Source organism: Callorhinus ursinus, unplaced genomic scaffold (assembly GCF_003265705.2).
Source record: "Callorhinus ursinus isolate GAN/ISIS: 27379988/994484 unplaced genomic scaffold, GSC_fseal_2.0 scaffold87, whole genome shotgun sequence".
Taxonomy (NCBI): Eukaryota; Metazoa; Chordata; class Mammalia; order Carnivora; family Otariidae; genus Callorhinus; species Callorhinus ursinus.
In genome coordinates, this window is record NW_027397149.1 from 719,635 (window position 1) to 745,634 (window position 26,000).

General features: G+C 48.8%; 1 protein-coding gene and 1 long non-coding RNA gene across 3 annotated transcripts; one reads left to right on the forward strand and one right to left on the reverse strand.

The window, feature by feature from the left end:
* Window positions 1-1,056: 1,056 nt before the first annotated feature.
* PRR14 (proline rich 14) lies at window positions 1,057-6,646 on the reverse strand. Of its 2 annotated transcripts, none has more exons than XM_025854146.2 (12): window positions 6,516-6,646; window positions 5,657-5,728; window positions 5,364-5,532; window positions 4,413-4,534; window positions 4,142-4,340; window positions 3,656-3,699; window positions 3,362-3,426; window positions 2,465-3,053; window positions 2,060-2,129; window positions 1,888-1,979; window positions 1,520-1,591; window positions 1,057-1,429 (listed from the first exon to the last, which is right to left on the reverse strand). In XM_025854146.2, exons 2-12 carry the CDS (start codon window positions 5,677-5,679, stop codon window positions 1,150-1,152), a joined length of 1,725 nt encoding a protein of 574 aa, XP_025709931.2. In that variant the 5' UTR covers window positions 5,680-5,728; window positions 6,516-6,646; the 3' UTR covers window positions 1,057-1,149. The 2 variants fall into 2 exon arrangements, with proteins under 2 accessions (XP_025709931.2, XP_025709930.2); XM_025854145.2 differs by having other exon boundaries at window positions 3,362-3,471.
* Window positions 6,647-6,933: 287 nt separating this feature from the next.
* LOC141371692 (uncharacterized) lies at window positions 6,934-18,155 on the forward strand. Its single transcript, XR_012376845.1, has 2 exons — window positions 6,934-7,993; window positions 16,460-18,155. It is a non-coding gene; the product is annotated as an uncharacterized lncRNA (long non-coding RNA).
* Window positions 18,156-26,000: the final 7,845 nt, after the last annotated feature.

Below are 26,000 nucleotides of genomic sequence, written 5' to 3' on the forward strand. Positions count from 1 at the left end.
CGCGCACGCGCGTGGTGATACTGTCGAGCGGCTGGCAGCTCAGTGGGATCCCCCGCGGTGCCGGGCTGCCCGAGCACGCGGCGTGCCTTGCGAGCGCCAGGCGCGCTGGGAAGGAAACTGCGTCCCGTTATCGCTCCCTTCAATGGGAAAGTGCTGGCTTGTGGTGTCCGCGTGCTAATAAGGAAAAATACACCGTGCGTTCGTGCGCCGGCTACTTTTCTCACATGTTAACTCACTTGGCAGTAAGAATTCTTTTAGGAAGGTACTGCTATTAGCCCCATTTTACAGAGAGGGAGGGGAATTGATGCACAGTTTCCTACACAGGGTTTGGACTCAAGTCTAACTCCACAGTCTGTGCTCTTAGCCACTGCTCTATTCTGCCTCTAAATTTCAAAAAGATGGGAGAACGCCACTTCTGGCCTCTGGTTGCCTGGGTTACCGTTTTAATGAGGACATTACATTATAACATTCAACTTGCTTTTTTTTTTTTAAGTAATCTCTACACCCAACGTGGGGCTTGAACTCATGACACCCCGAGATCAAGAGTTGTGTGCTCCACCAACTGAGCCAGCCAGGAGCCCCTCAACTTACTTTCTTATGTGTAAAGTGGGTATAATTCCCTTTCACAGGACTATGTGCAAGTCAAGTACATATGATAGGTTGTTGGAGGTGCTCAATTATAGCTGATTACTTTTATCTCTTGAATCCAGAAGCAAGTCCTGGCCTGCATGTTAGGAGGATTTCAGAGCCATCTTGATCAAGGCCTTGGTCCACTCTGGGTCCCTCAGTCTCCTCCTTGCTGTAAGTGAATTTAGAGAACCCTGAGCAGGGTCCAGGGTCACAGTATCTTCTGAAGTAGGTTCCGAAGTATCCCTCCACACAGGAAAATTCTCAAATCAAGGAAGTAGCTCCGGTGACCATTCCCCCACTTCTTCCTGTATCCAACCCTCATTGTCTTCCCTGGCACCTCCCCCATTTCCCAGTCTTTGGGGGCCAAGGTAGAAACATCAGGCAGTACGGTCAATCTCAAACTCAGCTAGAGACGTAACAAAAGGATCAGAAACATATCGAAAACTTTACTAGAAATATAGAGAAAAATATATAACTGCCCCAGATGCTTCAGGACGGATGAACAAACAGGTGGAGCTCCTAGGTCCGATGGGGCCGCTCCCTATCCACTTCCTCCTCTTCCAGGAGTGAGGCATCCAGCTCCTCCAGCCGCTGCTGCAGCAGAGGTCCCACATCTGGGCTGGGGGCCAGGCTGGGGGTAAGGGTCCTGCCAGCTGCAGCCCGGACCCCACGAGAGGGCCGCCGGGTTCGAGGAAGGCTGCTGTCCCGAAATTCTACAGCCCGCCGAAGCTTCTTTGAGCTGGTGAAAATCAAAGTCCCGTTGCGCTCCCGGGGTTCCTCAAAGATGGTCTCAAAGGTCCTGGACCAGGCAGGGAGGGGTGCTGGTTACCAGCATGGCCCCTGGTTCCAGCCTTCCCTCTATCACCCCCAAGCCTTCAAAGTTTCTCACCTCCTGGTTGTAGGCGACTGATAATTCTTGTTGGTATAAATTTCTTCTAAGCTGAACTCCTTCTTGTTCAACCTGGGAGCAAAGAGCAGAGGCCATTGAAAAACCCAAGGCCATTGAAAAACTCAGGGCCATCGTACCCTGGAAAAAGGATAAGCGAGGCCTGGTCTATATTTCAGTTTCTGGGACACGCTATGGCCAGGAGTGCTGCCTAAGGCAGACAGATAGTTCTAAGGGCAAACCATGTCCAGACCAGATTGACTCCTCCAAGCTGGATTGTGTTCCCTGAGAGAAGACAAAGCCACACTTCAGGGGATCTGAGCCTACAACCTGTCTGGCCAAGGCAGCTCTGTGTACACTGAGCCACTCACCTGATTGGTCGAGGCAGCCCCATTGGTGTAAGGTTGAGCTGAGAACGGGCTGGCGTCCTGCGTATTCTGAATCGAGAAACCTTTCCCATGCTCTGCAAAAATAGGGCAAAGGATAAGGGTGCAGCATGGCCTCAGGCTCCCACCTGTCTCCTCCCCCCATCTGTACTCCTACCTTGGTATCAGGGTCTGAAAGCACCTGGTTCTCTGAGGCCCTTGGCTCCTTCCCCTTGGTTGAACCCAACCTGCAGAGAAGGTCAAGGTTCAGGGACAAATAACATTTATAGCAATATCCCCATCGCCTGCCCACTGGATAACAGGGAAGGAGGCTGAGCCCAGACTGTGCCAGGGCTTTAAGAAGGGTTTATCGAGGGGCGCCTGGGTGGCTCACTCAGTCAGTTAAGCCTTTGGCTCAGGTCATGATCTCGGGGTCCTGGGATTGAGCCCCATGTCGGGCTCCCTGCTCAGCAGGGAGCCTGCCTCGCCCTCCCCCCCACTTGTGCACATGCTCGCTCGCTCTCTCAAATAAATTAATAAAATCTTTAAAAAAAAAAAAAGAAGGGTTTATCGAGAGCACTACCTGGGTTCTGCAGGTTCAGAGAAGGAGGAAGAAGATGCGGTGGACGAGCAAGATGTGACAAGGGGAGGAGAGCCTCCCACTCCTCCAAGAGGGAAGACCTCTTTCCGGAGACAGGGCCGAGGGGGTGGTGGGGCTCGGGCCATCTCTCCACCACCCACAGTGTGCCGCCGGGGCCGTGACCGGCTTGGTTGGTGTGGAGCAGGGGGCCAGCTGCAGGTATCTGGGCCAGGGGGCCCCAGATCAGGGCAGGAGTGGCTTCGGCCCAGAGAGGGCTTAGACAGCGGTGCGGGGGGATTGTGGTCTTGGGCCCGCCACTGGCGGATAGGGGGCCGGGGACTGACAGACGCAGTGTCCCCAGTAGCCCCGGACTGCTCGGCCTCTGAAATGGCAATCTTCAACTCCAACTTCATGGGGGGTGATGGGGGTGGGGGCCGTGGGGCTTTGTTGGGTGTGAGGAAGATATCAGCAAAGCTCTCCAGCTTGGAGCGGACGGAACGGAAGAGGGGGGCCAAGCCCCAGGGACTGAGGCGGGGGCGTAAAAGGCTGGACGGCGGTGGGATCGATGGGGGCTCCAGTAGAGGATCCCGGGCTGAGAAAAAGGAGAGGCTCAGGTGGGCATTCCTCGGCTGCAAGTGCCTAAGCCCTACTTCAGTAGCCTCAGCCCCTCCCCCTAACACTAAGCTTTGCCCACAGAGGTAGAAGCCCACACCTAAAATACCGAGCCCTAAATTTAGGAGTTGAACATCAGGCCTGTGAAGTCTATACCCCAACTTCACACACCAAACTGCCCTCAGGGAGGGAGATAAGCCTCACCCCCCGCCTCTGCTCTGCCCCTGCCCCTTTTAAGCTCAGCCAGGATTTTACAGAGCCCTAAATCTCATCCCTCTGAGTCCTTACCTGGTGGTGGGGTCTCTGGAGGGTCTTCAGGCAGGGCAGATGGCTGGAATGGGGGATCCAGGTCCCTGGACGGAGGCATTGACTGGTGAACAATCGTCATGGGCTCAGCTCTGGGGTGAAGGGGCAAAGTAAAGGCTGAGGGAGCTCCCAGGTTCAGATCCCACCTGAGCCAGCACCTCCCCTGTCCCTTAAAGCTTCAGAAGGTGCTACAGGCAAGGACTGGACAAGTAAATTCTGATGCCCTTAGCTCTAGCTGCCTGGACATTTCGATAATCCCTTCCCCAGCCCTTTTACCTTCTCGCTGGGATGAGGAAGTTGGGAGTCTCATCAGCAAAGCCCTGGATGTAAACAAAGGATGTTCTGGGGGAGGCAGGGAAGCCCCCTATGGCCTCCCTAGCTCCCCACATTCTGACCCTCTCAAGTGTCCAGAAGCCTGCCAGGGTTCACACCAAAGACTTTTTCTTTTTTTTTTTTAGGATTGTATTTATTTGTTAGAGAGAGAGACAGAGAGAGCACAGCCAGGGGGAGTAGGCGGGCAGAGGGAGAAGCAGGCTTCCCACTGAGCAAGGAGCCCGATGTGGGACCCGATCCCTGCACCCTGGGATCATGACCTGAGCTGAAAGGCAGACGCCCAACTGACAGAGCCACCCAGGCGCCCCCCAAAGACTTTTTCATATAGGTCTTTCCTCAGCGTCTTCCATCTAAAATGCTGTTCTCCTTGCTCTGAGCAAAACTCATCCCAGCTGAACCCCTGACATCCTTACCCCCAAATTCTCATACCTCAGCTGGGGGTCTTGGGCTGGCAATGTCTTCTAGCATCACCACCAGAGTGGGCTGGGGGGTCCAGTCCACCTTTTGTGAAGGGCCCTCCTCTGGGCCAGGGGTTGTCCTTGATCGCCGCCTCAGGGTAGAAGAGGGCCGGTGGATGCGGCTCAGGGGCTCTCGGCATAAGCGCAGTGGGTCCAGTGGGTCGGGAGGCCTAGAGAGGAAACAGGAAGATCAGTGGGGCTCCGGTAGGCCTCTAGTTTACCCTCCATCCCGCCATGCTCACCTGGTATGTGAGGACCACGTGGCCTGTTGGGGTGGCGAGGCAGGTGGCTGGCTGCGGACAGAATCCCGTTGGTTGCTGTGGTGCCGTGGGGTGGGGGTCTCTTCTTGGGGCACCAGGGGAACCTAATTGAGGAGGAAGTGTCAAGAGCAAGGTGATGAAATGAGGTCAGACTGGACAGGACCTCCCTGAACCTAATAGTGCTGTATGCCACAAAAGTGACAGAGATTAGGGCTAGAATTCACTTGAGAACCCAAAGAAGTGCGTTGGACTGAATCAGTCTCAGGGCCAGTTATTACAGCATCCTGGGCAGCAGTAATCTCAGCCAGGCTGTTTGGAGAAATGAAAAAGGAGTGACCTTGGGTGAGTCACTGCCCTATTTGGGGCCTGTTTTTCTTTTCTTTTTTTTTTTAAGATTTTATTTATTTATTTGACAGAGAGAGACAGCGAGAGCAGGAACACAAGCAGGGGGAGTGGGAGAGGGAGAAGCAGGCTTCCTGCTGAGCAGGGAGCCCGATGTGGGACTCGATCCCAGGACCCTGGGATCATGACCTGAGCCGAAGGCAGACGCTTTACGACTGAGCCACCCAGGTGCCCTTGGGGCCTGTTTTTCTAACCTATGCAATGGAGCCAAAGACCTCAGCCTGCTTCCCAAGAATTGCCTAGACGTTGGGTTGGGAAGAAAGCAAGGGTTTCTCATACTTAAGAGTTGTAGAGATGTGGTTCCAGCCCAACAGGGTTGATGGTGGGGAATGGGCACTAGAGACCCTGCCCAAATCTAGATTGGATTAAGTGAGAGCCAAGTAGGACTCTAGCATTAGGGAGGCTGCCTAGCAAAGGGTGTGAGAATGAGGTATTTGGATCTCAATTATCCTCACTAGTGATCTGGTCTGACTTTGGTATTGAAGAGGGGGCCTCAGGGAGAAGGGGGGCCTCTCAGTTCGGGGGGCTCACCATGTGGGCAGCCATAACATCTTCCAGCACCACAGCCAAAACCCGCCGAGAGGCCTTTTCCAAAGGTGAAGGGGCCGCTAGAGACTGCAGTCTCGGCCGTTTGGGGCTCCTGGCTCCCCATAATGCTCGAGCCAGAGGCTGGCGACACAGACGTGGCCGGCCAGGTGGACTGGAGGATGAGAGAAGCAGAGGGCGGTCGCCTGAGCCTGTCGTTGGCTCTGTGGTTTCCCCGGTACGGCCGCTAGGCTCCCCGTTTCCCGTGCTCAAGACAGGCGGGCGGGGTGCGCTCTCACCTGGAGTCCCCGGGCAAGTCCATGGGGGAAGCGGCGGCTCCGGGGAGTCCCTGGGGGATCCCAGGCGGCAGCCTGGGATGGGGGGGGAGCGGGGGAGCGGGGAGTGAGGGCCAGCCCCTCCCCTGGGGCTCCGCCCTTCATGGTCCGCCCGCGGCTCCCGGTAGCCCACGGGCCGAAGCCCTGGGGCGTGACAGGGCGCCCCCGGCTGGCCGCCCGGAGCGGATGTCTTCCCGCTGCCGTCGCCCGAGATCAGTGGATCACCCGCGCCCTGACTGGCACTTGCCGGGAGAACCTGGCTTGCAGAGGCCCCAGTGAGCTTCTGGGGCCTTTGTCCCTGCAGAATCCGCCCTGAGATCTCCCGGGATCGGCTGGGATCCCGGTCCTGGGAGGCTCACTTTCCGCCGGATCCCTCTGTAATCCTCATCCACTGCCAGCGAGTGGCCAAGAACTCCGAAGCAATACTCCCACACACCGATGGTTCCCCCCCCCCACCGCCACACCAGATCCCCTAGACTAGATCCCTGCGGAAAGAATCCTACAGCGCGGTTCCTCCAATGAGAAGCCGCGAGGATCCTCCTCTCACTGTGAGTTTGGGCTCCGCAAAGCTCCACTCAGACAGGGGCGGCCCGAGCTTGAGCATCACGAACTCAGTCCGGATCCCCGGGGATCCACTGTCAAGCAGATACCCCCTTCACTCCAATCCCGGGAGGTCCCGCCCACAGACCCCTTCCTTCCCCCCTCCCCGGCTCCCCGCCCCGCGCTCTCCCCAGCCCGGGACCAGATGGTTCAAATGTTTCCTTCCCTCCCTCCTCCCGCCCTCTCTCCAGCCGCTCGGTGCCCTCCCCCGCGCGCCGCTCACCGCCGCCTCCCGCGAATCCCGGGTCTTCGACGGCTCCCACCTCCGGCTCCTTTAAAACTAGCCTTAGCCAGCACTGCCCAACCGCCAAGGGCCTTCTTCTCCGAGCCCTCGGGCACCGCCCAATCGCCGATCCCCGTCTTCCGGGGTAGTGAGAAACTAAGTGAAGCCATCTGGCAGCCATCTTCCCTAGGGGCAAGAAGCCAAATTGGGCAGCGCCGCCATTATAGTTGAGGGCAGGTAGCTCTGTCCCCCATCAACCGAAGTGGACCGGATGGTGTCATTTTCTGAAGGCCAGTCAGTCAGTGGCTGAACACTAGGCCAAGTTTCTTGAGCTACTGAGGCAGCTGTAGTGAATAGAGTGCCGCCACGTTTTTTAAGGGCATCTTCCGGTTCTTTAGTTCTTAGGCCAATAAACGTGAACTGAATACTAACGACACGTGAAATTCCCAGTTTCCTAGAGAGGCCTCACTGAGAGCGGTTCCGGTACCCTCCGGGAATCCTCGAAAGGGTCCCCACGTCGCAGAGAAGATTTTGGGGCGGGACTAGGAGCCGGGGACTAGGGATAGTGCCACCTCCGGCCCCAGTGTTTGCGCGACGTCCCGGAGAGCCTGGGCTGAGCCAAAACTGGGAGGAGGCTGGGGGCGTTGATCTTCTTCCCGGAGTTGTGGGGGTTTGTGTGGCCCGCGCCGAGGGCTCAGTATAGGGGCGTCATTGCTGCGCACCAATAACCACCTTGCCGTGCTCGGTGGTGTTCGGCAGCTTTCCTCTCTGTTCCGGGCTACCACGAGCCCTGTTTCAAGGGAAACAGTCCTTAGTAATAGTAGTAGTAGTAATAGTAGTAGTCTTTACTATTAAGGGATCGGGGATGAAATCCCGCTGCTAGAGAGGCTGTATCATGAAACGTTTACCTGGAGCTGGGCTACTGGTGGGGAGGAAGTGGGCATGCACGAACTTCTTGCACTGTGAAGGCATCCTCACCGCCAAACCAGAGCCTGCGCTTCCACTAGTTCTTCTTCGCCAGAATTCTCTGGTCCAAACCTGTACTTATTTTCTTGGTGGAACAAGAAAGCCTGAAGCCTAGAATCCTGGGTCTGAGATGAAGGTGCAGAGTACCCAGCCCAGCCGAATTCTCTCTTCTGGGACTTAGTGGTAAAAGTAATGACACAGAGAGGATGATATGCAAAGAGCAAAATCCGTTAAGAGCTGGTGTGGAAAGTGAAGACTCCTCCCCAGCTCTGTAAGGCAAGGACTTATCCAGATAGCTCTCCCAGGACTACAGCCAACTCTTTGTAACACAAGGCCTGCAGGGACCTCTGGAAATCCATGATCAAACTTCTGATGAGGGTAGGCAGCAGCTCTTTCAGCTAGAGGTTTTCTCTCCCCTGGATCCCAGCTGGCTGTGTGGTGCCTGAAGATGTTTCCTTAGGGGTATGGTGATGCTTCCAGTTGTGAGTGCTTGGAGAACCTTCTCAACCTTGGTGAGTTGAGAGCCCCTCTTGCAGGCTCTCACTTTTCTGCTTAAACAGGTGCTTCCTAAGCCCCAGGGCAAGAAAAGCTTTCAAGGGCAGAGCATGCCCGATGAGAGTTTTGATTCTCTGGGTCTCCTGAAGAAGTCAACACGAAGGACAAAGGAAGTAGCCTAAGGAAAGGGCCTGGGCCTGAGAATCTGGTAGAGAGGGCACAGCCCTAAGACCCTAAGTTGGGGTGCTGGAGTTCATCAAATTGAAGTCTAATGTAGACTGGGGTGTCTTGGCCCTACGCCCAGGCCACTAATGGTGAGCCTAAGAGCCTCACGGTCTCACCTCTGCCTTCTTTGTGACTACCATTTCAACAACTCTTACCTTAACCCACCACCTGTGTACACGCTCTAGGGCATGGCCAGTGTGTGCTGATCCAGTGGCAAGAGGCCCCACATAGCTTTCAGTGGGGCAGGTGATGTGGCTGGAGGTTGACACATGAGTGTTTCATTCTCCAGAAACTCTGGGCCCCTTTAGACTCTGGGCCTCAGTGGCCTCACTTGTAAAATGGGAACAATAAACGCTGTCATGCCTATCTCAAAATCGACTTGAAAGATCAAGATCAAATGAGAAGACACATCTGAATGTGCCTGATAAATTAAGTCTCGGGTTACACGCAAAATGCAGATGATAAAACTATCTCTTCTTTCTCTCAGAGTACACTATCCCTTCTGGCCCTCAAGCCAGCTCTGCTCAATACCTTTGTCTGCGGAAGCCTCTAGGCTGAGCTCCAGATCAGCCAGGGTAGGGCAGGTTGTGTTGGGTTGTTGGGTATTGGGAGGGGTGTGATGGTCAGCTAGAGCTCCTTTGCTAAGAACCACCCCTGAAAAATGACAGGAAGCTTTGAGTTTGGGTTGCTGGTCTGGTTGGCATCAGCCATTTAACAAGATTTCAACACCTTCTACATGCTGTGCCTGGCGATAGACAGGTGCTTATCCCCAGGAAGTTGGAGTTTTCGTCTCTGTATACAAAATTGGCATTTACTGCTACTTCCTGCAGCTTCAGCTCTCTTTCTTCTTAAAGGGCTTGTCCCAGCCAGGTGTCAGCAATTCCTGATCAATTTAATTCCCCAGGTGAGGAGCTTTCAAGACCCACCTCTCGGGGCTTTCCACTCTGGTCAGCTACTATGAGTTGCCAGAATTTATATTGGTCTGAGAAAGCTGGTCCTGCCTCTGGTCTAACTCCACTTGCCCAGTTAGAGAGCCACCTGCCACCAGTACTGTATTTGTCTCCCTCCCTTCCTTCCTTCCTTCCTTCCTTCCTTCCTTCCTTCCTTCCTTCCTTCCTTCCTTTTTCCTCTCTCTCTTTTTCTTTTTTGTCTCCTTTTTCTTTCTTTCTTTGTCTCCTTTTTCTTTCTTTCTTTTCTTTTTGAGGGAGAGATGATAGGAAGGTGTCAAGTGTAGAAGAACTGAATGATAAAGTGATAGGGCTTATGGTGAGATGGGGAGAAGGTTGAGGAAAGTAGAATCAAGAAGGGTGAAGGGAGATGTCCATTAATATCTGAAACAATGGTATGTCGCTATACCAGTTGCCAATTTATTACCTATCAGCTCCAAATTCATCCTTCTTGCCTCCTCTGTGAAAAGGATCTGAGCCCTTTAAATATATTTTCTTTGCCAACTGGCATCATATTAAATTTGTCAGTAGACAGCTGGGGAGCCATTGCAGAAAAAAAGGGGTTCGTTGCCTGGTTCCAGTGAGCCCTATTGGCAGGATCCTGGGGTACAAGTGGGTTCCCCCGCTCCCAGGTTCTGAAATGCAGGCAGCTTCTCCAGTGCTGGGCTCCTGGCGGGCTCCGGGCGGGGCCAGCAGCTCCCCCCGGTATATTCCTTGGACGGTTCTCTGCTGGAGTGCCTCTGAGACACCTTCCTGTGAACAGTTTTCCCTGGCATCCCAGCAAGTTTCCCTGATTTCCAGCAGGTGCCACCAGAGGCAGCACCCCAGCAACTTCTGTGCTCTCTCCAAAAAGTTCTGGATCTCACCCCAGGGAGGCCCAGGTAGAGGCTATTCCTTGAGTGCTATATCCCCAGCTGAGGTAGTGACTTCTTAAATCTGCTGTTCCTGCATTCTTTAGAATCTTTACTTCCTATTATCTGTAGGGGGCAGAATGGTGTTCCCCCCCCCCCCCCCCCCGCCTCAAATATATGTTCAAATCCTAACCCCCAGTTCCTGTAACTGTGACCTTATTTGGAAATAGAATCTTTGGGATTATAAGTGGGGTCATAAATTGGATTAGGGTGGGTGCTGATCCAATGACCGGTGTCCTTGTATGAAGAAGGAAATTTGGACACAGATAGAAAGGGGAACGCCACGTGAAGACATGCACAGAGACACAGGAAGATGCCATGTGGCAACAGAGGCAGAGAGTGGAGTGATGCATCTCCAAGCCAAGGAATGCCTGAGATTGCTAACAATCACCAGAAGCTAGGAAGAGGCAAGGAAGGTTATTACCCGGGATCTCAGAGGGAGTATGGCCCTGCTGTTGCCTTGATTTCAGATTTCCAGTCTCCGGAACTATGAGAGAATAGATTTGTGTTGTCTTAAGCCACCTGGTTTGTGTAACTTGTTAGGGCAGCCCTGAGAAACTAACACACATTCCAAGCCCTCATTTCTCTACCCTGTTATAGTTGATAATTCATTTTTTTTAAGATTTTTTTTTAAGCCATCTCGCCACCCAGTGTGGGGCTTGAAGCCACAACCCTGAGATCAAGAGCTTCATGCTCCACTGACTGAGGCAGCCAGGTGCCCCAATAATTCTTCTGTTTTTTTTTTTTAAGATTTTATTTATTTATTTGAGATAAAGAAGAAGACAGAGCATGAGTGGGGGGGTGGAGGGGCAGAAAGCAGACTCCCCGCTGAGCAGGGAGCCCAACATGGGGCTGGATCCTAGGACCCTGGGATCATGACCCGAGCGGAAGGCAGACACTTCACCGACTGAGCCACCCAGGTGCCCCTGCCCCAATAATTCTGTAGAATAAACTTGTCCTTGTTCAAATTACTGTGTACTTTCCCCCTCCTGATTGGACGCAGACTTACGCTGTCGCCAACAAAAATACTAGTGTTTTATCATTAAATAAAACAGAAGATCTGAGAGTCCCTACTGTAATTACATGCAGATACTTGAGAGAGTAGGCCGTTTTCAAGAAAGGCTTAAAGTCTGCATTGCAGACATATTCCATAAAGGCATTTTGAATGCTCCTTTCACACTTGAGGAGAAAAAAGAAAGAAAGAAAGGAAGAAAATGAGCGCAGATGGTGCCTGTGAGAACAGCTGGCTCAGTTGGAATGGAGGAAGTTGAGCTGGACAGCCGCCATGTCGTCTAAAGGCAATCCCTGGCATCATCTGGTTTCAGGTGCAGGTCAGCTCTAGACAGCACTCAGGAAACAAGTGTAGGTAGAGGTTTCTGGAAATGACTGTGCTTGGTGTTGCAGGCTGGGAAGGCCGAGGGACAGTGGTACTCAGGGCTAGAGTGACAATGTTGGGGCAGGGAGTTCCGTCACACACACACACACACACACACACACACACACACACTCACACAGATTCACACCTCCATGATCTTTCCTTCAGAGAGAGAAGCCTAGATGGGGGACAGCAAGGGCCCTGGCTGTTGGAGAAAGCTCTAAATATGGGCTAAGGTGTCCATTTATTTGCTCAACACATTTGTTGAATCCCAAGCACATACCAGACTCAAAAGCTACCATGGTGAATGAGACAGAGGGAGACAAGTAAGTAGACACAGAGCATAGTGAGATAAATGCTGAACTCAACTTGTGTACAGGTTCCTAAAAGAGCACAGAAGCAGAGCTGGAGAAGGAGACATCTCTGAGAAAGTGATGAATCATCTGAGAATTGAAGGAAAGGGAGTCAGGAAGGGAGACTTTCCCTGGATTACCTCAACTGTGCAAAGGGCTAGAGGGCAAACTCAGGAGGCTGCAAACAATTTGCTCGGCAGCCTATCAGAACTACTGCTTGCCTTTTAGAATATTTTGAATGCTCCTTTTACTACGATGAAATGAATGGAGAAGTAACACATTTACAGTGCTACTTTTAAAAGATTTTTATTTGAGAGAGAGAGGCAGAGGGAAAGGGAGAAGCAGGCTCCCTGCTGAGCAGATGCAGGGCTCAATCCCAGGACCCTGAGATCATGACCTGAGCCAAAGGCAGGTGCTTAACTGGCTGAGCTACCCAGGCACCCCTACAGTGCCACATTTAAAAACTCAATATAATCCTCACTATAAAAGACAAAGTCATTTATTTTAAAATGTGTATCCAATAGTATAATATAATAATTAAATACATAATTTAGAATCAAAAATTACAATTACAGGCAACAATATGAATTTTAGAAGGAAAAGAATCCAGACACAAAAGAGCATATATGCATATATGTATATATATAGTGTGATTCCATTTGTATTACATTTAAAAAGAGGCAAAACTAGGGGTGCCTGGCTGGCTCAGTCAGAGGAGTTTGTGACTCTTAACCTTGGGGTTGTAGAGATTAATAAAAAATAATAAATAAACTTAAAAATATATATTTAAGGAGTGCCTGGGTGGCTCAGTTGGGTAAAAGTATCTGACTCTTGGTTTCGGCTCAGGTCATGATCTCAGGGTCCTGGGATCGAGCCCCATGTTGGGCTCTGCACTCGGCATGGAGTCTGCTTGTCCATCTCTCTCCCCCACTGCGCCTCCCCCAGCTTGCGGCTCACTCACGCTCTCTCCCTCAAATAAATAAATCTTTAAAAAAAAATGTATATATAATTTTTTTTAAAGACGCAAAACTAATCTTTAATGTTAGAAATCAGACTAGTAACCTTGGGAAGGACACTGACTGGAAGGTGCATGGGAGGGTCTAGGGTGCTAGAAATGTTTTGGTTTCTTGATCTGGGTACTGGTTATGTGGATGTATTCACTTTGTGAAAATTCATTGAGCTTACACTTAAGAATTGTGCACTTTTCTGTATTATATTATTCTTTTTTTAAAAAGATTTTATTTATTTGACAGAGAGAGAGACGGCGAGAGAGGGAACACAAGAAGGGGGAGAGGGAGAGGGAGAAGCAGGCTTCCCGCCAAGCAGGCTCGATCCCAGGACCCTGGGATCATGACCGGGGCCGAAGGCAGACGCTTAATGACTGAGCCACCCAGGCGCCCCTGTATTATATTATTCTTTAAAAAATTAAATAATGTATATCGCAATATGTCAATGCTTGGGGAGGGCTTTGTCAGAAGATTTAGTGAAGTGGTCATAATGAAGTCATCATATGCTTGCATCTGCATGCAGGATCTCTATGAATTCAGCAGCTACAAGCTCAGACTCAAATTCAAGTGGGCCCATCTGTGCTATGATTTTCCAAAATGGCAAATAATTCTTGGTGAGATTCCAAACAAAACAAAATACAATCTTCCCTTGGTATATAAAGGTGTCTGCTTCTCTGGAAAAGTGAGGATTAAAACTACTCTTTTTGCAGCGCCTGGGGGTCTCAGTCAGTTAAGTGTCTGCCTTTGGCTCAGGTAATGATCCCGAAGTCTTGGGATGGAGCCCCACACCAGGCTCCCTGCTCAGCAGGGAGTCTGCTTCTCCCTCCGCCCCTCACCCCGCTCATCCTCTCTCTCTCTTTCAAATAAATAAATAAAATCTTTGAAAAAAACCTGTGCTCCTTTTTAAAACAGTTTTTTTTTTAAAGATTTTATTTATTTATTTGAGAGAGAGAATGAGAGATAGAGAGGCATGAGAGGGAAGAGGGTCAGAGGGAGAAGCAGACTCCCTGCTGAGCAGGGAGCCCGATGCGGGACTCGATCCCGGGACTCCACGATCATGACCTGAGCCGAAGGCAGTCGCTTAACCAACTGAGCCACCCAGGCGCCCTAAAACAGTTTTTAAAAAAGTTTTATTTAAGTAATCTCTACACCCCATGTGGGGCTTAAACTCATGACCCCAAGATCAAGAGTTACATGCTCTTCCGACTGAGCCAGCCAGGTACACCAGGATTAGAACTATACTTATAAATGTGTGTTTATACATAAAATGGATTTAGGTTCTGTACTTGGATAATCATAAATGTGTTTTGACCTACATGAAGGTCCATGAATCATTCCGAAAATGGTGGAGGACAAGGGACATGTTTTTCATTGAACAAGGCTATCTGCTATTGTGTAAGACAACTGATATCCTTGGGTCCACCCATTAAATGCCAATAGGTCCTCCATCACTGTGACCAAAAAATGTCCCCACAAATTCACAGAACACTCCCTAGGGGGTAGCACTGTCCCCTGTTTAAAGCCACTGGTTTAGGGCCACAGATTTAGAGCATAAAGATCAACAACTGAGGGGGCGCCTGGGTGGCTCAGTCATTAAGCTTCTGCCTTCGGCTCAGGTCATGATCCCAGGGTCCTGGGATCGAGTCCCGCATCGGGCTCCCTGCTCCGCGGGAAGCCTGCTTCTCCCTCTCCCACTCCCCCTGCTTGTGTTCCCTCTCTCTCTGTGTCTCTCTCTGTCAAATAAATAAATAAAATCTTAAAAAAAAAAAAAAAGATCAGCAACTGGGGAGGGATGCTCAAAGAAGTGGGAGGTGAAAAGATTATTTAGAGTTCAGTGAAAGTCAGCTTAGTTGGAGGAAAAATGTAGTGGGGGGATAAAGGTGGGACTAATAGGCTTGTAATCCATAACGATTTGTTAAGTGAGTCCGAGAACAAATGAGTGAGTGGAAGCTTGCAGGTAATAAGAAACTATTGACTTTTAAAATTAACTTCTTAGGGGGGCGCCTGGGTGGCTCAGTTGGTTAAGCGACTGCCTTCAGCTCAGGTCGTGATCCTGGAGTCCTGGGATCGAGTCCCACGTCGGGCTCCCTGCTCAGCGGGGGGGTCTGCTTCTCCCTCTGACCCTCTCCGCTCTCATGCTCTCTCTCTATCTCATTCTCTCTCTAAAATAAATGAATAAAATCTTTAAAAAATAAAAATAAAATAAAAATAAAATAAAATTAACTTCTTAGGGCGCCTGGGTGGCTCAGTTGGTTAAATCTGCCTTCAGCTCAGGGCATGACCTCAGGGTCCTGGGATCAAGTCCCACGTCGGGCTCCCTGCTCTGCGGGGAGTCTGCTTCTCCCTCCCCCTCTGTTCCTCCCCTTGCTTGTGCATGCACTCTTTCTCAAATAAATAAAATCTTTAAAATAAGTAAATAAAATTCACTTTTTATTCTTTAAAGATTTTACTTATTTGACACAGAGAGAGAGAGCAAGCTGGGGGTGGGGAGAGGCAGGAGAGGGAGAGGCGGACTCTCCGCGGAGCAGGGAGCTCTACACGGGGCTCGATCCCAGGACCCTGGGATCATGACCTGAGCTGAAGGCAGACGCTTAACGACTGAGCCACCCAGGCGCCCCTAAAATTCACTTTTTAATAGGTAGTATATTCACATGGTTTATATTTTTAAAATAATTTTCTAGTCAGTCCTAGCTCCCTATAGGAAATCATTCTTATCAAATTCTTATCTATCCTCCAGAGTTTCTTTGTGCATATAAAAGCAAATATCCAATCTACTCTTCTTCCCCCTGCCTTGTTTATACTTAAAAGGTAGCATACAACACACACCGTTCTGCTCTCACCCATACATCCAGAAGCTTTTTCCTCGGCAGTGCGGAGAGCACTTCTGTGTTATTTTCAACAGCTGCCTACTTGGTCATTGTGTGACTATGCCACAGTTTCTTTAATCACTCGCCTATTGATTGGATTTAAGTTGTTTTCTACGTTTCAGTACTATAAACAATGCTTCAATGATAACCTTTACATATGTGTCACTTAGCACCTGTATTTTATAGTGGAGATTTTTTTTTTAAAGATTTTATTTATTTAACAGAGAGAGACACAGCGAGAAAGGAAGCACAAGCAGAGGGAGTGGGAGAGGGAGAAGCAGGCTTCCCGCTGAGCAGAGAGCCTGAGGTGGGGCTCGATCCCTGGACCCTGGGATCATGACCTGAGCTGAAGGCAGACGCTTAATGACTGAGCCACCCAGGCGCCCTGGAGATTTTTTTTTTTTAAGATTTTATTTATCCACTTGGCAGAGAGAGAGTACACACAAGCAGGGGGAGCGGCAGGCAGAGGGAAAAGCAGGCAGAGGGAGAAGCAGGCTCCCTGCTGAGCAGGGAGCCTGATGCAGGGCTTGATCCCAGGACTCCGGGATCATGGTGGGAGCCAAAGGCAGCTGCTTAACCGACTGAGCCACCCAGGTGTCCCTATAGTGGAGATTTTTGAAGAAGGACAAGACAAAATTAAGATGATGTTTTAGGAAGATTTAGCAACTCCTGTGCAAGATGAATTTGGGAGTAGTTATATATGGGGGCAAGTTATTAAAATAGGCTAGATATAATAGGGAGGGGGGTGTGGTGATTTTACAAGTATATCCATTGATTCTTAGAATCTTCTCCCCTCAGAATTGGAGCCTAATTCCCTCCTCTTGAGTATGAGCTGGACCTAGTACCTCGAATCTAATACATGGAAGAAAGCAGAACTGACAACATGTGACTTTGGGGACCAGGTCATAAAAAGACACCCTCTTTTGCTCTATCCTGGATCACTTGCTCTGGGGGAAGCCAGCTGACATGTTGTAAGTGGCTCTATGGAATCCTATAGAGAGACCCACATGAGAGAAACTGAGGCCTCCTGCCAACAGCCACGTCAGTGAACTTGGAAGCAAATCCTTCAGGCCCCATCAAGCCTTCAAATGGTTGCAGACCTGGCCAACATCTTTCCTGCCACCTCATGAGAAACCCTGACCTACAGCCATCCAGCTAAGCCTCTACCAAATTCCTGACACATGGAAACCAAGATGATAACTCTTGTTGTTAAGTTACTAAATTTTGAATCAAAAACTAATGATTAACATAACATAAAAAAAAGCTACTAAATTTTGAGGCCATGTATTACACATAGGTAGAATGATGGGAATGGAAAAGATAGCAAGGGTAAAGCAATCATCTAGAAGTATCTCTCACTTCTGTTTATTAGAAATTATTTATACTCTTCTCTTGCAATGTAAGCTCCTTGAGGAGAGGATCTTTGCCTACCTTTTCACTGGTTTATCTTTTTTTTTTTTTTTAGATTTTACTTATTTATTTGAGAGACAGAGTGAGCACAAGCAGAGGGAGGGGCAGATGGAGAGGGAGAGAGAGAATCTCAAGCAGACGCCACACTGAGCATGGAGCCCGAAGCAGGGCTCCATCTCACGACCCTGAGATCATGACCTGAGCCAAAACCAAGAGTCAGACGTTCAACCAACTGAGCCACCCAGGCGCCCCTTCACTGATTTATCTTAAGCTTCTAGTATATAACAGACTCTCAGGATTGGCAGGGAAAAGCCATGAAAAAGAAGGGGTCAGATATCAGTAAGTCTGATATGCCAGTAACAGGAGTGAAGTGTAGTTGAATAGTCAATTAAAATATCTAGAAAAAGTAACAAGCAGCCAGTTTGATGTGGAGGCCTAGAGGAGGCCTCTCAACCTCAGCACTATTAATAGTTTGGACCCGATTCTTCTTTGTTGTGAGGAGCATGGTAAGATGTTCAGTAGAAGTAACCCTAACCTATCCCCACTAGACGTCAGTAGCATACACAACCCTCCCTGTCCTCCTCTCTCTGCCACCGCCCTCCCTCCTCAAAACCAAAAATAGCTGTAGACATTGCCAAGCGTTCCCGGGGAAGGGGTATCACCACCCAACCGCCAGTTGGGGATCACTGTCCTAGAGGATAGAATGACAATTGAACCCAAGGGAAAGGGGTTGGATCCCTGAATCCTGGGGAAATGTACTTTAAAAATGAAGATTGTCAGGGCACCTAGCAGGCTCAGTCAGAAGAGCACGCGACTCCTGATCTCTGGGTCATGAGTTCAAGCCCCACGTTGGGTGCAGAGATTACTTATAAACAGATAAACTTAAAAAAAATTTTTTTTATTTGTTAGTTGTTTATTTATCAAGACAAACTATTCCATAAGCCAGTATTCGTGTTTCATAGTTCAGAACACAGGTCAGTGACAGACTTCAATGGAACTCAACCCAAAGAAATTCTTTACATTCCCAAATCACTTTGCACTCTGAAAGATACCAGCCTTCTTCATCTCCTCAAAATCTTTCATGGAATCATAATTTCTGTAGAAATCTGCATATGCCTTCTTTCTTGGTTCGGCCACAGCAAACTTATAGAAAGCTGCAACCCCCAGGGATACAGCGAACGCTCCAACAATATGAAATCGCAGACGCTTGGCCAGAAGGCCTCGCATCTGAGGTTTCGTCAAAGCACTGGAAGTCATGGTAGTTATTCTCCTCAACACCAACCTCAAACCTAACGTCCTCCCTAACTGATATAGAAATGGACCTAAAAATTTTTTAAAATAAGTAAATAAAGAGGAGGGCTGTGGGGCACCTGGTGGCTCAGTGAGTTAAGTGTTGGACTCTTGATCTCAGCTCAGGCCTTGATCTCAGGGTTGTGAATTTAAGCCCCGTGTTGGGCTCCACACTGGGTATGGAGCCTACTTAAAATTAAAAAAAAAAAAAAAGAAGAAGGCTGTGACAAAAGACAGAAAAACCAGAAAAGTAAAACCAAACCAAAACAAAAAGGGATTCATAAGCCAATGAAACCAAGCGGCAGAGTGTTTTAATGAGGAAGTTGGCAGGACTTGGGAGAGAATTGTTTTAATGGAATCGCATGGCAAAACCCTGTTGCAGTGTGTCTGTGTGTGCTTGTGTACAACTAGGTGAGACAGGTGATGAAAAAGTAGATGCAGTCTGGTAGCTAGCAACGAGAAAGGGACCAGGCAAATATGGAACAACATGGTCAAAAGCAGAGAGAATCAGAGAGGGTGAAGCTGCAGGGAAATTGGGAAGAGAGAAAGCAAAGGTGTATTCCACCGCCATTCTTCATTCCTGGAGGGTCTTCGAAAGGACAGAGGATCAATCTTTCCCCTTCTCAAGAGGGAAAGAGGATGTTTGTTGAAGGAAGGAAGAAGGGAGCAGAGCCCTAAACAAATTAAGTTGGAGAAAAGCATGAAATGGGATCTGGACCTGACCCTTAGCTTCCTCAGACTAATTTCAAGAGATTGGCTTCCTGGATTGGGAGCCCTAAGAATTTTCTCTTGCAGCACCTGGCTGGCTCAACCGGAAGAGTATGTGACTCTTGATCTCTAGGTCTCAAGTTTGAGCCCCATTTGGGGCATAGAGATGACGTAAATAAATAATACTTAAAAAAATAAAAAGTTGATCTAAAAAAGAGAATTTTCTAAACAGTATGAGACCATGCCATTCTTTTAGAACACAGTAGACCACAGAAGGTTCTGGAAAGGACACTCCTGTGCATTTCTACTACTCTTCCATGAATTAAGACCCCTGTTTACTCTGATGTGAATGAACAAAAGCAAAAACCTCTTTTCACCTCCAGGTTCTCCTCTTCCAAATCTTAAAACCATATAACTCCCTTGCTCAAGAACATTTAATAACTCCCTGCCACCTACAGCGTAAGGACCAAAATTCTTGTTTCATTTTCAGAGAAAGGGATTCCTCCCTTTTCTAGGGCTACTGTAACTAAGAACCATAAACTGGGGGTGCCTGGGTGGCTCAGTTGTTAAGCGTCTGCCTTCGGCTCAGGTCATGATCCCAGGGTCCTGGGTTCGAGCCCCGCATCGGGCTCCCTGCTCGGCGGGAAGCCCACTTCTCCCACTCCCCCTGCTTGTGTTCCCTCTCTCGCTGTCTTTCTCTCTGTCAAATTAAAAAAAAAAAAAATCTTAAAAAAAAAAAAAGAACCATAAACTGGGTGGCTTCAAACAACAAAAATTTATTCTCTCACAGTTCTGGAAGCTAGAAATCCAGAATCGAGGTGTCAGCTGGGTCATGTTCCCTCTGAGACCCTGAGCAGAATTTACTTCTTCCCAGCTTCTGATGGTGGCCACCAATCCTTGGCATTCCTTAGCCTGCAGCTGCGTCATTATAATCTCTGTCCTGTCATCACATGGCATTCTCTTTGAGTCTGTCATTGGGTGTCTGTTTTCCCTTCTTATAAAGACACCAGCCACTGGGGCACTTGGCTGGCTCAGTCCGTACAGCATGCCTCTCTTGATCTTGGGGTCGTGAATTCAAGCCCCAAGTTCGGCATAGCGCTTACTTAAAATACATACATACATACATACACACAAAAGTTCTATTAGATTAGGGCCCGCTCTAATTGGGTGTGATCTCATCCTAACGGGATTACATTTACAAAGACCCTATTTTCAAATAAAGTCACATTCTGAGCTGTTGGGGATTAGGACTTGAACATTTCTGGGGACATTTGCAAAAACTCTCCCTCAGATACTCTACACTAGAGCCAAAGTGATCTAATTATTACCATGCTATGTATCCTATGCTTTCCCACTCTCTCCCAGGCCATCCTCAGGTCTCCATTTGTCCATCCTTGAAGGCCCAGATCAAATGGCACCTCTTCCCTGAAGCCTTCTTCAAGTGTCTTCCTCTGATCTTCTAGGGCATTTCTCACTGTCCCTTCTGCCCTGCAATTATTTGTGTTCCTTTCTAAAACTCTGCTCAACTCAAAGAACTGGATGGAGGACAAATTAGATAATACACGGGGAAGTTTTGGAATACTAGAGTGCGCTCAAATTTTAGCGCAGTGACAAAGAACTTTCACACACTTTAAAAACAGCTTTACTGAGGTAGAGCTCACCTACCACATAATTCACCTCTTCGAAGAGTGCAATTCGAAGGCGTTCTATTAGCATCACTACAACCTAATTTTAGGACATTTTCATCACTCCCAAAAGAAACTTCATATCCATTTACTGTCACTTTCTATTTCCCAACCCCCTCCCCAGCCCTTCTACGGATCTGTCTATTCTGGACATTTCATATAAACCTTCACACATTTATTTTATTTTATTTTTTATTTTTTTTAAGATTTTATTTATTTATTTGAGAGAGAGAGAATGAGAGATAGAGAGCATGAGAGGGAAGAGGGTCAGAGGGAGAAGCAGACTCCCTGCTGAGCAGGGAGCCCGATGCGGGACTCGATCCCGGGACTCCAGGATCATGACCCGAGCCGAAGGCAGTCGCTTAACCAACTGAGCCACCCAGGCGCCCAACCTTCACACATTTTAATTTGACTCCCACAAGGACTTCTCTTCGTGGGAATTTTTTTTTACAATGATCTTTGGGGATCAACACCCCTATTTTTCAGGAGAAAACTGACCGTTGTTGAGGATGTGTAAAACCTAAACTTGCACATGGATTTCGAATTCGCTGCCTAGAGGAGCTGCTATGTTGAACTCCGGAGTGGGAAGGCCGCGGTCCTCCATCCAGCAGCCCCGGAGCTAACCCCGAGCTCCGCGGGGAGAGCCGCCTGGGTTCTCCCCCCTCACTCCGGCCGCTGCATTGCAAGTGAGAGCAGCCACGGGCCACCTTTTCCTCCAGGTATCGGGGTCACCCGCCCCACTAGGATCCAGAGAGGCGCGGCGGCAGGTCACTCCACGCAGGGGCCATTCACACCTCCCCGGCCCCCGAGGCCCAATCACCACGCAGCTTGTTTCAGCGTTCTACCGGAAATGGCCTATCAACGAGCGCGATCGTGGGACGGCCCCCAGCTCCGGCGGCGCCCAGAGCCGCGTGCCCCAGCGCCCAAGGCAGTGAAGAGCCTGGAGCGCCAGCCGTGCTTGCTTTAGTGAGGTGAACTTGACCTAGCGAGGAAAGGTCCTCACACGGCTGTGGCAGCCCCGGTGAAGCTGGCGTCGCCAGGTTTTCTACGCGACTTTCTCAGGATACAGATCCAAAATGAGAGGTCCTCCAAGGGGCTCCTAAACTTAAGGGGCGGCCTGGGGCTCCGAGTGGGGAGGATCCCTGGGCGAGAAGGAGGCGTCCTGGGTGCGCTGCCCCAGGCCGACGTGGGTCTAATTAAGAAGTCGGTAGAAGTCCTAGCCCTACATACCCACCCCCTCCCAAGCGGCCGTATTTTTTAAAAGGGGGGGGGCAGGTAACGACTAAAAAAACAAAACAAAACAAAGTACAGCAGTGGTGTATCTTAAATGCATTTAGAATACTGATGCTTTTAATACAAAAATACACTGCAGTGTAATTGTGCTATTCACAAAATAACTATAAGAGAAAAATAATACATAAGGGAAGGTCTAGTAATAGTTTCTGGGTCCAGACTACTTGTTTGAAGATAAAATCAAAAGTTTACATTCTAGGGGCATCTGGGTGGCTCAGTCAGTTAAGGAGCTGCCTTCGGCTCAGGTCATGATCCCAGGGACCTGGGATCCAGTCCCACATTGGGCTCTCCGCTCAGCGGGGAGTTTGTTTCCTCTCACTCTGCCCCTGCCCCTACCCCTGCTCTGCTCTCTCGCTCACTCGCTCTCAAATAAATAAATAAATAAAATCTTAAAAAAAAAAGTTTACATTTCAGAGTTCCTGAAAATAAGGCCCGGGGCCAAAGACCCTCTGCCTCCCACCAGCCTAGGCCATGCTTCTGAAGCTCCAATCTGTGGGTCCCAGAGGTAGCATATTCAGTACCTCTAAGTGGTTAAGTGCTTGGGCACTGATACTAGAGAGACTTGAATTCTGATCCTGATTCTCTTATATGTGGTGTGGGCTTGGGCAAACCAGTTTATTTCTCTGAGCCTCCAGGTTTTTTTAATGTTAAAATGGTTCCAATAATGCCTACCTGAGGCCTCGCAGGAGTTGTATCCCCCCCCCAACCGCTGACACACACACACACACACACACACACACTTCCTCTGGACTCCTATACCATCTCTGACTCATTTCTTCTTCCCTAGGATCTGAGAGAACCTTTGTCTCTTGGGTAGGACAAGAAATTGAGGTCTGTGGTTCTCTTAAGCTCCAGATGCCAAAGACAAGGCATATCCCAGAGAAGTCTGTTGAGTTGAGGGGATCAATGTATGCCTGAAGTTAGACTTCTTGGAAAGCCTCAAGGACCCATCCCTCACAAAGATCTCCTTCTAAAGGATCTATCTGGTGCAAATTCAGTACCTTTTCTAGGTTAGTTCCATTTTCTCAGATTACAAGTGGTACCAAGCTGCTTCTAGTTTTCGGGAATATAACAATAAGTTTCTAAAAATAACCCTTGACTATTCTTTCTCCACACATCTTTTCTCCAATGAATGATACAGAGAAAGGGTGTCCTGATGTGGAACTGGGGAAGAGAAATAAATTTTCTTCAGCACTTACTGAACTCAGGTCCTGAACCTCAGTGTTCCTAAAGAGAATCTTTTTTTTTTTTTTAAAGATTTTATTTATTCATGAGAGACAGAGAGAGACAGAGAGAGAGAGAGGCAGAGGGAGAAGCAGGCTCCCAAGGAGCAGAGAGCCTGATGTGGGACTCGATCCCAGGACCCTGGGATCATGACCTGAGCCGAAGGCAGACGCTTAACCATCTGAGCCACCCAGGCGCCCCCTAAAGAGAATCTTTAATTACATTATCTCATTTAATCTTCACAACATCCATAAGAAAAAGAAATGATTACCCATGTTTAATAGGTAAGAAAATTAAGGCAGAGAATTTTAGTCCCTTGCTAATGGGGAGCATAGGATCAGAGTGCTTTACAAATGGGAATTCACAAGGAAACAAACTCTTTGGAAAGGGTCCCAAAAATGAATTAAGTGTTGGAGTTCGGGGTACATTTTCTTTGGTTGGGGTGGGAGAGTTGTATGAGGTAAGTTGATGTTCATGATCACTTCAAGGTGAAGATCAGGATTTTAGTATGCCACTCATTAAAAAGAGGTTAAAATCTAGTGGGTTTTTTTCCCCAGATTTCCAGCGACATTTTTCTGAACACTCATGTGTTACTAATCTTGGGCCTTTAGAAACCTAAAATGGAAAGAGTATTGAAGTAGTTTCTCTATAGGGTGAGGATCTCAGGGCCCTTGTCTTTCCTGAGCTAGTCCTAGAAGGTCCCTAGAGGGTTCCTGTTATTGGAAAGGAGTGTTGGGGGGAGTCTACCTTCACAGGTGGAGAATAATGCCCTCACTGAGGTATTCTATCAATCCTCATCGACAAGATGGGCTCTTGGTGAGGGATTAATGGTCCCAGGATTCTATAGGACTGTGAGCCAACTGTGGGGACTTGGGCACCTCTCTTAATCAACTTGAGTTCTGACTCAAGTGTGAATTTACCCACTGCCTCCATGGACCAAAAGTGGTTACAGACTAAGTTCTGAGATTCTCCCTATTTTCCAGCAGAAAATAAGAGGAAGGAGATGCAGAAGGAAGGGACCAAAAGCCAAAAAACCTTGGGAGGTAGAAATATTAGGGCCAGAGCAGGTGCCTCACCCTGAGACTGAGGACTATGGCCTGGCATTCATGATGCTCTGACATCTTAGAACCTGCAGTCTGCATCCATCTGTGTTAATCCCCCACTATAAACCCTGGAATCAGATATGTTACCTTGACTGTACCTGGGCCTTCTGGAAACTTTCTACCTTGGATTTGCACCAAGGTGCGTGGCCTTGCCTCTTTCCTGGGTGTGACTGTTGCTTCTCTAGGGCCTAGGAACTAGAATTAGTTCTAGTTTTAGAATTAGCCACAGAAGCAGTGCCCAGAATTATCTCACTACTGGTAGAGGAAGTGCTGGGCCCTTTTTAGCTCTTACAAGGACATCACCTGGATGAGTGATGGGGAGTGACCTCACACCTTTCCCAAGGGCCTGAAATATTTTTCCATGTATTAGCTCTGATTAAGCATCAACCGAATCACCCTCAGTAGTAGAAAAAAAAAATCCAGAAACATGTTAAGAAGTAGCAAAAAGAACTGGGGTCTTTCTTAGATCCAGACTCACCTGAGGGCATTAAGCACTATCCAGGTATCTTCCAGAAGTCTAGGTTAGTTGAGTCTGGGAGAGTGAGGGGGACACCAAGGATGTAGATTTGGGAGATACTTGAATAGCTAAGGGATGGGACTCTGAAGAAGATGGGGCAAAGACCATACCCCCACCCTTCAAGGCTTCTCCAAGAATAAAAAATATAAACTTATGGCATTTCTCACTGCTTCAAGATAGTAGAACATGGTAGGAAGCATCTCTCTTGTTGGCAAATTCCATCTCCTTCAGATAATAATTCTCTTGAATTAACTGCCTACCAGACCCCAAACTTTACCCAGTCAACTTATTTAAATCTCAATGACATGTCTGTGAGACAGATGGTACAACCCCAGTCTTACAAAGAAACCTACACTGGCAAGGTAAAGTAACTTGCTTACATCACCCAGCTGCCAAAAGGTGGAGCCAGGGCTCAAGAGAGGTTCCTTTCTCCTGAGCTCTTCCCACTGAATTAGGAGTCCATCACAGGTCCTGTGTCTCATATCTGTAATGGGAGTGAACTACAGACTGAGGGTCCATTGCAAACCTCTCGAAGTAGAAGGACCATCTCTTTTGTAGATGAGGGTAGGGCACAGGAGCAAGGGGAAAGCAAAGAAAAAAATGTTTCCTTCCTTTGATTTTTTAAAAAAGGCGTTTTATTTATTTATTTGAGAGAGAGAGAGAGAGCGTGAGCGCGGGGAGGAGAAGAGGGGGAGGGAATGGAACGGGGAAAGAATATCAAGCTGACTCCTCACTGAGCCCAGTGCCTGATGTGGGACTTGATCTCACAACCCTGAGATCATGAGCTGAGCTGAAACCAAGAGTCAGATGCTTAACCGACTAAGCCACCCGGGTGCCCCAATTCCTTTGATATTTTTGAACAATTGCTGTGCTTAGGCGTAGCTGTATAGCACAGTGGTTAGGATAAATGGGCTTCAAAGTCGGATACATTGGATTCTAATGCTGGCTCCTTCATTTAGCAGTGTTACAGAGGAGGGTATCTTACTGGACTGAGTTTGAGTGCCCCCACTCAGAAAGTGAAATGATCAGCCTCATGGGGTTGTTTCGAGGACTAAATGAGATAACGTATTGAAGTGTTTCTGCAGTTTCTGGCACATTGTGTGGGTTGT

Coding starts and splice junctions, on each gene's coding strand:
- PRR14 (XM_025854145.2), bottom strand. CDS start 5,679: ATGGACTTGCCCGGGGACTCCAG. Junction 3,472..3,655: donor TTCCTCATCCCAGCGAGAAG/GTAAAAGGGCTG, acceptor CCTTCACCCCAG/AGCTGAGCCCATGACGATTG. Junction 2,130..2,464: donor TCTGAACCTGCAGAACCCAG/GTAGTGCTCTCG, acceptor CCTTCTCTGCAG/GTTGGGTTCAACCAAGGGGA.